Here is a 12529-nt window from a genome sequence, read left to right on the forward strand (position 1 = left end):
AATCAAAACAGAATGGTACTGGCATAAAAACAGACACATAGATCAATGGAACAGAACTGAACGTCCAGAAATAATTCCATGGCTATCTGGTCATTTAATCTATGAAAAAGGAGGCAAGAATATACAATGGGGTAAAGACAGTCTCTTCAACAAACGGTGCTGGGAACACTGGACAGATATATGCAAAAAATGAACTGAACCACCTTCACATACCATACCCAAGAATAAATGCAAAATGGATCAAAGACTTAAATGTGAGACCCAAAACCATAAAACTCCTAGAAGAAAAGATAGGCAGTAAATTCTGATATTGTTATTAGCAATTTTTCTTCTGATATATCTCCTAGGTCAAGGGAAACAAAAGAATAAATAAACAAATGTGATTATATCAAACTAAAAAGCTTTTGCATAGCTAAGGAAACCATCAATAAAATGAAAAACAACCTACTGAACAGGAGAAGATATGTGCCTATGATATATCTGACAAGGGGGTTAATATCCAAAATTTAAAAAGAAAAAAATAATGTGAGTCTTAATCTTTTTGCTGGTGGAGGGTCCTGCTTTTAATTTGTAAAAAAACACAAACTAAAACAAAAAAATCTGTGAAGTACAATAAAGTGAAGCACAATGAGGTGTGCCTGTAATTTGCTGACCTGATTTAGATGCTAAATTTCAATGACCAAGTACTGCTACTGAGGAAATGAACTAAGGTTAGACAATTAAAACTATATTAAGTCACTCACATTTTGTTCACAAAGAAGTTTTAAATCATCTCTCTGAGGGGAACTTCCCACACCCCACTGTGCCTCTAAGTCATCAATCTGATTTGGTGGATGGTGCATTATTGGACGGACATCACCAGCAGAAGTAGGATCCACGGTCAATTCTTTCACCCTATAAACAAAGAGGTATCTAAAATTAGTAAAGACTTATAGCAGAAGAACAAGAAAATACCTACCTATTCAATATAAAGGCAATTCAATTAATGTATTAAGATTAATGATGTCAGCTTTCCAGATCAAGTGTACCTGAAATCCATGAAGACACTAAAGGGATGTTTAGCTGTTTAATTTTAGGAATTTATTTAGGTAACTTCACAATTATTTCAAATATAATTATTGTGCGTAATAAATGAGAATTAGCAAAGTATGTAGATTCAGTACTTCAGAGTAAATGAGACTGCTGATGAAATTAAATTAAATGAATAGAAAAATGCTAATAATAGCACTTAGATTAATAATATACTCTGCAGATTTTTGGTAGTTCTAATGCTTAATTAAAATTAAAATAGCTACATGTGAAATAATCTTATTCTAATGTAAAAAGTTATATGATGTAAATTAGTTCCATCATTTACTAAATGTTTACCCATTAAATTTAAATTTATACACTTGAGAGACATACACTAAGTCAAGAGGATCTTCATTATTTTCTTGCAGATATAGAAATTTATGAGAGCAGAACAAAGGTAAAACTTTCATTTTAAAAGAGATACTTTATCTTTTAATGGTACATATGCAAAGATGACATCATCCTTAAAAATGTGAGGGGAAATGGAAAGCCTGAATTCTGAAAACATTTTAAAGCAAATAAATTAACAAAGTACATAAAATGAAGATCATGCAGCACAACCACCACCTGCCAAACGAAATGAAAATGAAAAATAAAATGGCTCAGGACAAAAGAAATACAAATAAAAATTTATACATAGCACAATTCAACTATTAAAATAAACATCTTATGTATAGAATGAACTGGACCTGGTAATCGAAGGAGAAAAGTCGTCATACTCATAAGAAGGAGAGAGATCAGGGCGACTGCCACTACCCTGTGAGAAGGGAATGTCTGATGGACTAATTCCAAACTCCTTTACTCTGCAGCACCAAAACAGCAACAAATTAAAAGAAAACGCTCTTGTAAAGACAGCAATGCATATTTCAAGTTTTCATTTAGTACTATTTGTTTAGAAGAGGATATCAACATTGTTGTAACAATATTTTAGAATATTTTAAAAATCCATTTTAAGATTTAGAAACCCGTCTTATTGATTCTCTACTACACAGTCCTGTGTTTCTGGTGTGTTTTCCCCTTTTCTCATGATCTGTTCTAGAAATTTAACTAGACCATCACCTAAATTTAATTACATGACCAATCTAATTTCCTGTGTAATCAATACCATGAATATTTTGTGAATCCTCAACACTCTTGCAGTCTTTTCAAACAGGACACAAGAGAATTAAGTGTTAATGGAATCCATTGTTTGCAATGAGCATCTAGCCTGGATTCATCTGTCCTTCATCCTTTATAGTCAATTTGGAAAGCTTATTTACCACACACATGCTGACACATCTAAATTTCAAATACTATTTAACTCTTTTTACTCCCAACCCATTTCTTTTTAGAATCTCCTAATTTAGATACCATGTAAGCCTCTAACCACATATTTTTCCTCTATTCAAAGCCTTCCTGCCCAACCTAAACTATATACCATATGCAGCAATTATATTCCTCAAATGAGTTATCAAAGGAGGCTGAAAAATCTTTATTCCTAGAGATTTGGAAATACAGGCAGAATTATTTGTCCCAGATGGATTGTCATGTTGCAAATGAATTACAAGATAACAAATTAAAACATTTTCCTTGAACCTAAACAAGAGGAATGGCCAGACAGCATTTTCACATTAGAGGGGATTCCTTTGCAAACTCTGAAGACCTGGAGGGTTTTTATTTGTTTCAGTTCTACACTGTGACAGTATTTTACTACACTAAACTGTTCCTTACGTCTCCTACCAACAATTTTGAAATAAGAAGCCATTTAAATTAATGATAAAACCCCCAGAAATACCAAAAATGTTCACTACAGGGATCAATTAAAAGTATCATATATATTTGCGGCTAGGAGCTCATAATTCAAAGTTTAAAAGGAATCAAATTTAGAAATGAAATTCTATTACATTTTTAAAAAGTTAATTTTGATAATCATGCAAAAGGCCAAGAGATTTATACTTTCCAACAGTTTTTACTATAATTTTAAAAAAAATCTCTTTAGTTGAAGCAAAAGCAAGATACAAAAGAACAAAGGGTACTACCTCATTTATGTCAAGTTCAAATACAGCTATACCTATGTTGTTCAGGGATAAATTCACGAGTAGAAAAAACTATTTTTAAAAAGAAAGAAAAACAAACTTTTTCCACAGAAGTCAGGACAATGACTACTTTGGGGTAAAAATTAATAGACTTGGGCACGTTATTCGGGATTTGTGATTAGGAAGGGAAATAGATTATTTCCCAATCTGATGCAGAAATTTTCACTTCATAAGTAGCCATTAAATTATTCACTTATGCTTTGAGTACTTTTATGTATGCATATGTATCCCACGTTTTGATAAAAGATTAAAAATAAAATTTCCATAGTGATTAAAACAAAGAAATAATACAAATACTTGTGTTCCTCAAAACTGAGAACTTCCACACTAGAAATGGAATACAAAGAGGAATTTTATCTCTAGGTTAAAATCACAAATGCAGTATATGATAACAGAAATTTAAAACTATATAATTAGTCATCTAAAACAAGTGCAATGGGAACAATCTATGGAAAAATATAAATATGCCATCACAATCCAAAATTCCAAGAGTATGTCATGACTATAAAAAATAAACTGCTTTAATAGTCTATAATCCTTTTGTCCTTTCATCTGTAAATATCCAGTTGTCTAATAGTTTATAATACTGACATGAGTAATAAAACGTAACTCACAAAGAACACCAGAAGGAACTGTGCTATCACTACTTACTTTCAATCTTAGATTCCCCATGTATAAAATTTAATATTATCAGAAATAATTTTTAGCATATAGCATAACAATTTAAGAAATTCAGACTGGCCCCTGATACTTACTGCGGTCTTCACATAACAGAAAGAATTTGCATGATTTAAATGTATTAAAATATTATAAAATGTTACTTAAATGAAAAAATATAGCCATGTTCTACGATAGAAAGACCAATTCTACTAAAAATATAAATCTCTTCCTAAATTACAAAACACACCATTTTGGCAAAATGATTATGAATAACATGAAATTTTCCTTTTGAAAATTCAAAGAACAATGTAATAAGATTTACCCTAGTAGATCAGATATTAAATCAAACCACAGATGCTCTATTCCCTTCAAACTTCAAAATGAATAACCACTTCTCATACCTATTTGCATATCTTAATGTATTAAGAGTATTTTCACAAGATGCCATTCCTGGAGAGATTGTGGCAATCTATGGGGGAAAAATGCAAAGGTAAATAAAATGTTATAAATGATGAAGACAGTAATACTTATTTACATAGCTCATCACAGTCAAATCTTAATATGGTTATTTAAAATATTATTAATGACATCTGAACTCCAAGATGACTTGCTATCTTATGCCAATGATCAGATATTAATTATAAACTCTGGTTAAAATATAAACAATTCTCTGAATGTACAAGAAAAAGATCAAAATCAGGCAGAAGATGGAGGTCAACATCTAGTAAATGGGAATACCCCCATCTACCTTTAAATATTTTTTTGCCTAAGGGCAAGCTCTGCTGCTGTCACACAGAACAACTAAAACTTCATTAGAAACCTAAAGTTTTACGTGTTAAGAACCTGAAAGAGAGTTTGAAGGTGAGGATCATACCAGCTGGAAAGTGAAGTTTGTCCCAGGAGAGACAACCACAGAAGGAGAAACTCAAATTCTGCATATAAATTGCCCAAATGTCTGGCTGACCTCTGAACTAGGAATACATAAGGGTGACTCCAAGAAACATAGCTCTAAGTCTAAAAGAGCTAAACAGAGATTTCAGTTTCAGTTGCTGCCCACAGCAGGAGAAGAGTTTAGATAAGTTCAGCTAAGTAAATTTTCTGTTAAATAATAAAAAGTCAATAATCTTTATAATGCAATAGAATCCAGAGTGTCTATAAGTCATTCATTCATAATAAAAATGATATAACCCCAAACTATTAGACATATGAAGAAACAGAAAAGTATTACACATATTCAGGAAAGCAAATCAATGGAGACAAACTCAAGAAGACTCAGATGTTGGAATTAGTAGAATGCATTATTAACTGCAATATAATCCTCTCTGTCTGATTATCTTTAGTACACTCTCTCACAAAAGAAGGATTTAAATGATTGTCACTAATGTATATTACAATGTCCCCACAGATATAATGTAATTATTCATTCAGGATTAAAACAAGACAAACAAAAACAAACATAAACTTACCATGCAGGTACGAGAGTTTTCACCTATAAATGAATCTCTTAACACCTGAGTGAGTTTGCTTGCACGGAAAGGAGTATGAGGTTTATTTCTACCTAAGGCTCTAATGCACTCCTGAAAATTAAGAAAGCAAGTTTCAGAGATTAGGCTTCTTATAAAGAGTAATCTTAATTAACACATGTAAAAGATCTCTTACTATAATTCTAATATTTAAGATCTGATCAGCTCTAAAAATGCTATGAATAGATTTACAGCATAGTAAAGAGGTTTCCATAAAATCTAATTCAAGAAAATGAAATTTATTAAAAAAAACCCTCAAAACCAACAAACTATTATTCCAAAGATTCTTGTGGAAACTAGAAGTAATGTTTAGAAGTAAAAGGAAGTAGATAACTATAAAAAGATACTTTTAAAGTATAATACAAAACAAAAAAAACACAGAATGCTTTCTTCTAGTCCTGCCTATCTCTGCTTTTCTAGTTGAAGAGGACATATAATACAAGGCTAACTTTTTGAAAGCCATTCTATATTTATCTGAGAAACTATTTCTTCATTCTGTTTTGTAATTCCTTGCTCTCTTCCAAGAAAACATGACCGATTAGGCCCTCTAGAATTTTCCTAAGTAGCCCCGGAACTAGCCTGCCAACTAACATCCTTTATCCACCCTAAAAAGAATAAATAACATGTGTAAAGAAAATTTCTGGATACAATTATACATCTATAACTGCAAATATAAGCAACTAAATTTTGGTAACCTCTATTATTTATTAGACGAAACAAGTAACTATCATTGTGTTGTAAACATAAAATCAAAAGTAAAAGATCTTTCACAATGAAATACATTTTATTTACCTTGAGTGCTAAAAGGCTTTTATTAATTTCAGCACCTTCAAGCCTAGTTTGCCTGTCTGCACTGGAAGTATCAGCTCCTCTTTCATTCCCAGCCAAATCGATGAGAGAAAATTTGCCATGTAGTTTCCCTTTCCTCCTAAGAATAATCTGAAACACTGCATGGCTCCGAGATGAATGTGCATTTGCAGATGTTTGACCGGATGTTCTACAATGTGATTATGGACATTGTGATACACAAAAACTTCAACTGATATATTCAAACCACAGTATCTGCATTTAAAAAATACCCAGTTTTCATTATCTAAATACAAAAGACATTTTGAGTTAATAACACTTAAATATAACCAGATTCATAATTTAATCTGACATACCTCTAGTATATTAATAGTATGATAGCAATATAATTGCTATCATTCAAAGTTACATGTTCACAGCAAAAGTTTTTATGAACAATAATTTTTACTTCCAAAGTACACTGAATAATATCCTTGCTTTGTTTTTGGTAGAGTCAAAGCATCTAAAACTAATTATGAAATTGTTTCCCTTTCTTAATGAGATTTACCTGCAACTGTTGCCTATATCAATGAGTTTCAGTACATCTTCAACACATTTGACCTCTCGTTCCTGTAATCCCACCACTTGAACCTGCTGTTTTCCATCTTCTAGCACTCTTAATTTTGTTTTCCTGTTTAGCAAGTCAAATACCTAAAAAAAAAAATCTAATTAGAAAACTAGCTTTAAAGAAAAGAATCAGTTCTATAAAAATGAGTTATTCAAAATCTGAAAATTATTTCAGAGAATAATAATTTTATAATAAAGTGCTCAATATTGGAGTTAAAGAGTTTCGAAAGGAATTAGAAAATCTCATAACAAAATTCTAACATTATATTCCAAATACATTTAAAAATTATGTGGTGGCAATGGTTCCACAACAGTGTGAATGTACATAATGCCATTGAACTTGTATACTTAAAAATGGTTTAAATAGTAAATTTTATGTTATGTATAGTTCAATCAATTTTAAAAAACTAAAAAAAATTTTTTGACGTTTCCACTTACCTTTCCACTATAAATTTCAAAAAAGGTTGCATATACTTGAAGTTCTAACTTCTTATAGTTTGGCTTCTTTAGCATTAAAAAGACATCTCGGGCTGTCAAGAATTTCATATGGAGACAATTTAAGATGTAACAAATATTTTTCTTAAAAAGCATTTTAAATTTTCTATTTTTAGAGAAACCAGTTAATCTTTACCCACAATAATAATGTCAATAATAAAAATGAAGACTAAAGTGAACATTAATTTACAAAAGATAGTAATAATACTTTTTTTTACATTTAAGGCTTAGATGCCACTCTCCATTATTTAATAAAAGGAAACTACTATCTATCCTTATAAATAGCATAAAGTTATAGGTGGTCATAATAAGGTTACTTTCATAACCTTACCAAATTGACACTTTTCAATCACTATTCAACAACAAATAGTAAGCTCCAATGAGCCAAATCACAATGACACAAATATAATCAAGATTTCTACCCCAAATGCACAGTTCTTATCAAGCAGTCTGATAACCTGAAATGCACATAATACAGAGTAAATATAGCATTACAGATACCCTTAAAATCCTGGATGATATTTCCAAGTGTTATTTCAAAGGCATCTGAATAATATTCAAGAAGAATATTACAAATGATATGCACAAAGGGCACTTACCTGCTAATGCATAAATTCCTTTAGAACAATCTTGGTTCTTTCCTGAAAAGTCACCTCCCATGGTCTTTATGTTAAAAAGAAAATAAAGCATAATAGACGTTATTCAGGAACAAATCTTTAGAATTTAGGTCTAAGAATTAAGTTATAAGAAAAAAACTAGCTTCATACTAGAATGTAACTGTAATAAACTACTTACATGAGTTTTTCCACTTCCAGTCTGCCCATAAGCGAAGCATGTAGCCATTCCCCTTTCGAATATAGTTTCCACTAGTGGTCTAGCTGTAAACCTTAAAAATAATATGCACCAGTCAGAATGTGCTGTCAATATTTAAACAAATAGGAAATAAAATATCGAGTCTTATTAAACAAAACTTATACCACAATTTTTAACAAATCAATAAGTTCAACTGTTAGGTCATAATTGAGCCCTTGATTCATTAAATATTTTAAATAACCATATCTTAGAATTACTTAAAGCTCTTTAAAGAATAATCTCAAGAAATAATTTCATAATAAACAATGATCACAATGGACAAAAAAGAACTGATAGTAACTGAGCTATGACACATATAGAAGACATTAGGAAAGTTTAAAAAATAACAATGAAAGATGGTAATATTAGCCAGACAGGTAAAATATACATAATGAAAATAAAACAATAACAGAATCAAAAGTTTCAATACAAACAAGAGTGGCAACCTCAATAGAGAAAAGGTAAAGAGGTTGGAAAAAAACTACAAAAACATATCTTAGACCATTTAAGCAAGTAGAAAAATGGTAAGTGATAAGATTTCATTGTATGTGGACAAGTAAATATAAATTATGCTTATAAGACAGTGAGTTCTGAGTTGACAGTCTTGATTCAAGAAAAGGATACCAAAATATTATGGTTTGGATTATTTTTCAAATCTATTTTTGTAATCACCACTAGTTAAAATTAAAAGGTAGGAGGAACAGGAAATATTTTTCATTGAGCAGAGCAGTAAAAAGTATGACAGATAACAAATCTAACTTCTATATAGGCTTCAAAATAATGTATGTGGAACACTTTATACAACCCTACTGATTTTTTTTTTTTTAAAAAGGTACACAACTGGAGAAGGTATAGATCAACAGGAGCAGACAAAGTTCTAGAAATGAGTCTGCAGAGTGATTAGACAAGAAAAGTTCTAACTCTTCAATCCATAGAAGTTAAGGATAAAAGAAAGGAGAAAGAACCAATATTGGTAAAGTTAAGAAGCATGAACATAGGGTGAAACAAAGAAGGTTTACTAAATCTATCATATACACACAAACATACCTTTATAATGATTTCTTGAAAATGATTATAAAAGGCAAACAGACATATTTTATGAGACAGGATTAGAAGCAGGGAAGAGAGTGAATGGGGAGGAGAGGACTTCATTCTCAGAGAGGTAAAAAATATACAATTTATAATTATAATTACCTTTAAAACAACTTCATTGCAATATTTCTATCTAGCATGTACATCTTCTTTAATTTTGTCTTTTCATTACAACTGAACTCCCAGTTTGCTGGCTTAAAACCAGTGGAGTTGCTTTCAATACTATTTCATTTATAACATCTTCAATTCTTAGGACTCTTAGTATATCTATAATTTTGTTTACAGTTATATTTGCAAAATAAAGGGGCAAAAAACCACAGCATTCAAGTAACTGCCAAGACAGCCAGCTCTGCACGAACTCAAACAGCAATGCTTTTAAAACTAATCTATATGTTCCAATAGTTACCGGTGAATGTTTACAAACTACATATAAAAATTTAAATTTGGCATAAAAATGTGGGGTATCAATATAGGATATACTTAAATTTGAGTTGTTTATAAGTTGAATATGTGGATATACAAAAGTTTCATGTATTAAAACTAATCCAAAGCTTAAAGATAAAAACTAGACAAATGCAAGTAAATTTAAAGAATCTTTTTTTTTCTCTTAAGTTAAAGTACAAGCTAAAACAAGATTTAGACAAATAAAGGATTGATATATAATAAGTGTTTCAAATTCCATTACTAGCACAGAAATTAAAAAATAAAAAATAAAAGTCCTTTAACTATATCCCATTCCTTGAAATACAGAAAACGTCAAAATTTTCCTAGAAATTTCCTATCCATATACATTTGTGAAATTACAATAAGTTAATCAGTAATGAAAACTACGATTTGGGGGAACATTAAAGAAAACAAGTGTTAATATTCATTATAGTGTTTATTTTATATTCTTTGTTTAAACTCAGAATAAAAAAACATATTTCACCTCTGGAGTGATATGCCAATATCACGTTAAGTTGCAGGGTAGTGAGGAACACATAGTATAAGAACAAAACTCTAATTTAAAATAAATCGACCTACCTGTAAACCATTTCATTAGGAGCTGAGTCATCAAAGGCATAATCAAAACGAAATGTTTGGTTTTCTAGGTACCTTGTTAAATCTACTTTTTGTTTTGGTTCATGTACCATCACAACATCTTTACTAGGGATTGTGATTACATCAAGATCTTTCATTTGAGTTTCTAAAAGAATAAATGAAAATTAATGCCCAGCAATTTTCACAGCATTTGAATTAACATATGAAAATTATTTTTGGTACAAATTTACATAAAAGTAACGAGTTCTGTAAATATAAATATCCCATAAACATGCCATTCAACAATACAGAACATTTAAACAACAAAGTAAAAATATCAAGATTTTTGTGAAGCAAGAACCAGGAATGGCAATAATTCATAGAGCAGTAACAAATCAACAGATCTAACCATAGAAATTTGCATAATGGTTATGTACAAATTAAATGACTTACATTTAGCTGTTCCAAATCAATTTGATTTCTGCTATTACAAAAAAATTACGAATAGGACAAAGCAATCTTTTATTATAATTCAATAAGCATCATACCTTTTTTATTGAGTGGTCGTTTTCTTACACAAACACATATCCTATGCTCATCAATCTAAAAATAAAAGATTTTAATTCAGTGATTATCAGTGGAATGCAAAACAATAGAAAATTAATAATGCAATATTTCCTTCAGAGGTTTTAGAAATTTAGGCATGGCATAAATAGGATAAGTAAGCGTAAAAAAACAAACTAGCTTGCACAAATTTTTATAGTTATCAGACATATTTCTAAAATTCTGAGTATAATGGAAACTTCCTTATTTTTATATTTGGTTAACCATTAGAAAGTAAGTTTGAAGAAGGTATTACTATTTTTAGTAGCATTAAGTTCATGTTAAGAACCTGCCTAATTCACTTCAAGATATGCTATATACGAAAAAGTAAAATTTCTTCCCATGACACATTTTCAGGTTGATTATAGGGAAAGTTGTTGGCAAAGGCAATTAACTATAGACAAGAAACATGATTCCAGAAGATTACTGAACAAAATAATTTCCAAAATTTTCTATTTTGCCAATTCTTACACATACTTTCCATAAAATTTATATCCCCAATACTTCCTTTTAATAATAATTAGCATAAAGCAGGGATTGGCCTATAGGCTTGATCCAGACGACTACCTGCTTTTGTCAAGTGTTACGAAAAGAGTCACACCCATTCATTTATGTAGGGTCTGTGGCTGCTTTCATACTACAAAAACAGAATTGAGTAGTTGTGACAAATACCATTATAATGTGGTTCACAAAGCCAAAAATATAATGTGGTTCACAAAAGCCAAAAATATTTACTATTAGGCCTTTTTCAGAAAAGTTTGCAATCCCTGTCCTTAGGTATGAGCTCAGATGTAGTGGGTTAAACACATGGGATGCAAATATTATAAACAACTTTATTTAATCCTATATAATACATCTGCTGAACACAAACATATTTTGTGTACTCAATACTATATTCTGTACGGGCTAAGTCAGATGGATTATTTTTTGTAAGTAACAATTACAAAAGTATTCCCTGTTCAATAAATTTTCAATTTGTAACAGGAAAGGAGTTGAGTAATAAGACCAAGTATTTTTTGAGCACTGAATTTCTGGTCTACCACAGTCCTCAACGAACACTGCTTATTATTAAAAACGAAAGTAACATTTATTTTAAAATAACATAGCAAATTAGAATGACAGTGAGATCTATAGCTTAAGCCAAAAAGGAAATAAGCTTGAAACTGAAATCAAAGTATAAGTGATGATCAGAAAGGAAACTGGGTGTTCAGATATCACTCTTTTAACAGCTGCTTTGGCCCTACCAAAGATAGGGAGGCTTCACTTTGAAACAGACATCTCTGTGGGAAGCATGCCTGATATATCAAATTATGGAAGATAAGCATATATGTGGATGAGTTCTTTTCTTCTTAAAATGTAGGGAATAAACACCCATGAAGAGATGAAGGTTTACATAGTAAACATAGTATTAATTTAGTGGGTATCAAACATGTTTTTATTTACAGTACAAAAAGTTCCAGAGCAATGGTTTATAAAGAATCTTACAGGATCTGCTGTTGTTAATGGTCTATAATCCAAACTTCCTCTAAAGTCTCTGATCATACACATAATTTCATAATTTGGGTTTGTAGCATCAACATCCTATAAGACGACAAAGAAAATCATCATTTATTATTATAGTAATGTGGTGTTTGTTATATATAGTTTGAAAATTAAATAGATTGTGTCATGTGTCACAGCCAAGCCCAACTCAAACTAGAGATGTGATATAATTTAGTTTCAGAG

General features: G+C 30.5%; 1 protein-coding gene across 4 annotated transcripts in view; it reads right to left on the bottom strand.

The window, feature by feature from the left end:
* KIF2A (kinesin family member 2A) overlaps nucleotides 1-12529 on the bottom strand; it is a 58954-nt gene that overhangs the window by 8577 nt on the left and 37848 nt on the right. For 2 of the 4 annotated variants that reach the window (XM_016137043.2, XM_016137044.2), the window contains exons 7-18: nucleotides 12290-12385; nucleotides 10750-10804; nucleotides 10205-10367; nucleotides 8033-8123; nucleotides 7837-7900; nucleotides 7181-7272; nucleotides 6684-6826; nucleotides 6122-6326; nucleotides 5273-5383; nucleotides 4208-4275; nucleotides 1761-1874; nucleotides 744-894 (exon numbers count right to left, since the gene is read on the bottom strand). In XM_016137043.2, coding sequence (XP_015992529.1) covers nucleotides 744-894; nucleotides 1761-1874; nucleotides 4208-4275; nucleotides 5273-5383; nucleotides 6122-6326; nucleotides 6684-6826; nucleotides 7181-7272; nucleotides 7837-7900; nucleotides 8033-8123; nucleotides 10205-10367; nucleotides 10750-10804; nucleotides 12290-12385 — 1353 coding nt within the window. The remainder of the gene's footprint in view (nucleotides 1-743; nucleotides 895-1760; nucleotides 1875-4207; nucleotides 4276-5272; nucleotides 5384-6121; nucleotides 6327-6683; nucleotides 6827-7180; nucleotides 7273-7836; nucleotides 7901-8032; nucleotides 8124-10204; nucleotides 10368-10749; nucleotides 10805-12289; nucleotides 12386-12529) is intronic. The other 2 variants (XM_016137046.2, XM_016137045.2) reach the window with 1 other exon arrangement.

This window comes from Rousettus aegyptiacus, unplaced genomic scaffold (genome assembly GCF_014176215.1).
Source record: "Rousettus aegyptiacus isolate mRouAeg1 unplaced genomic scaffold, mRouAeg1.p scaffold_m13_p_8, whole genome shotgun sequence".
NCBI lineage: Eukaryota > Metazoa > Chordata > Mammalia > Chiroptera > Pteropodidae > Rousettus > Rousettus aegyptiacus.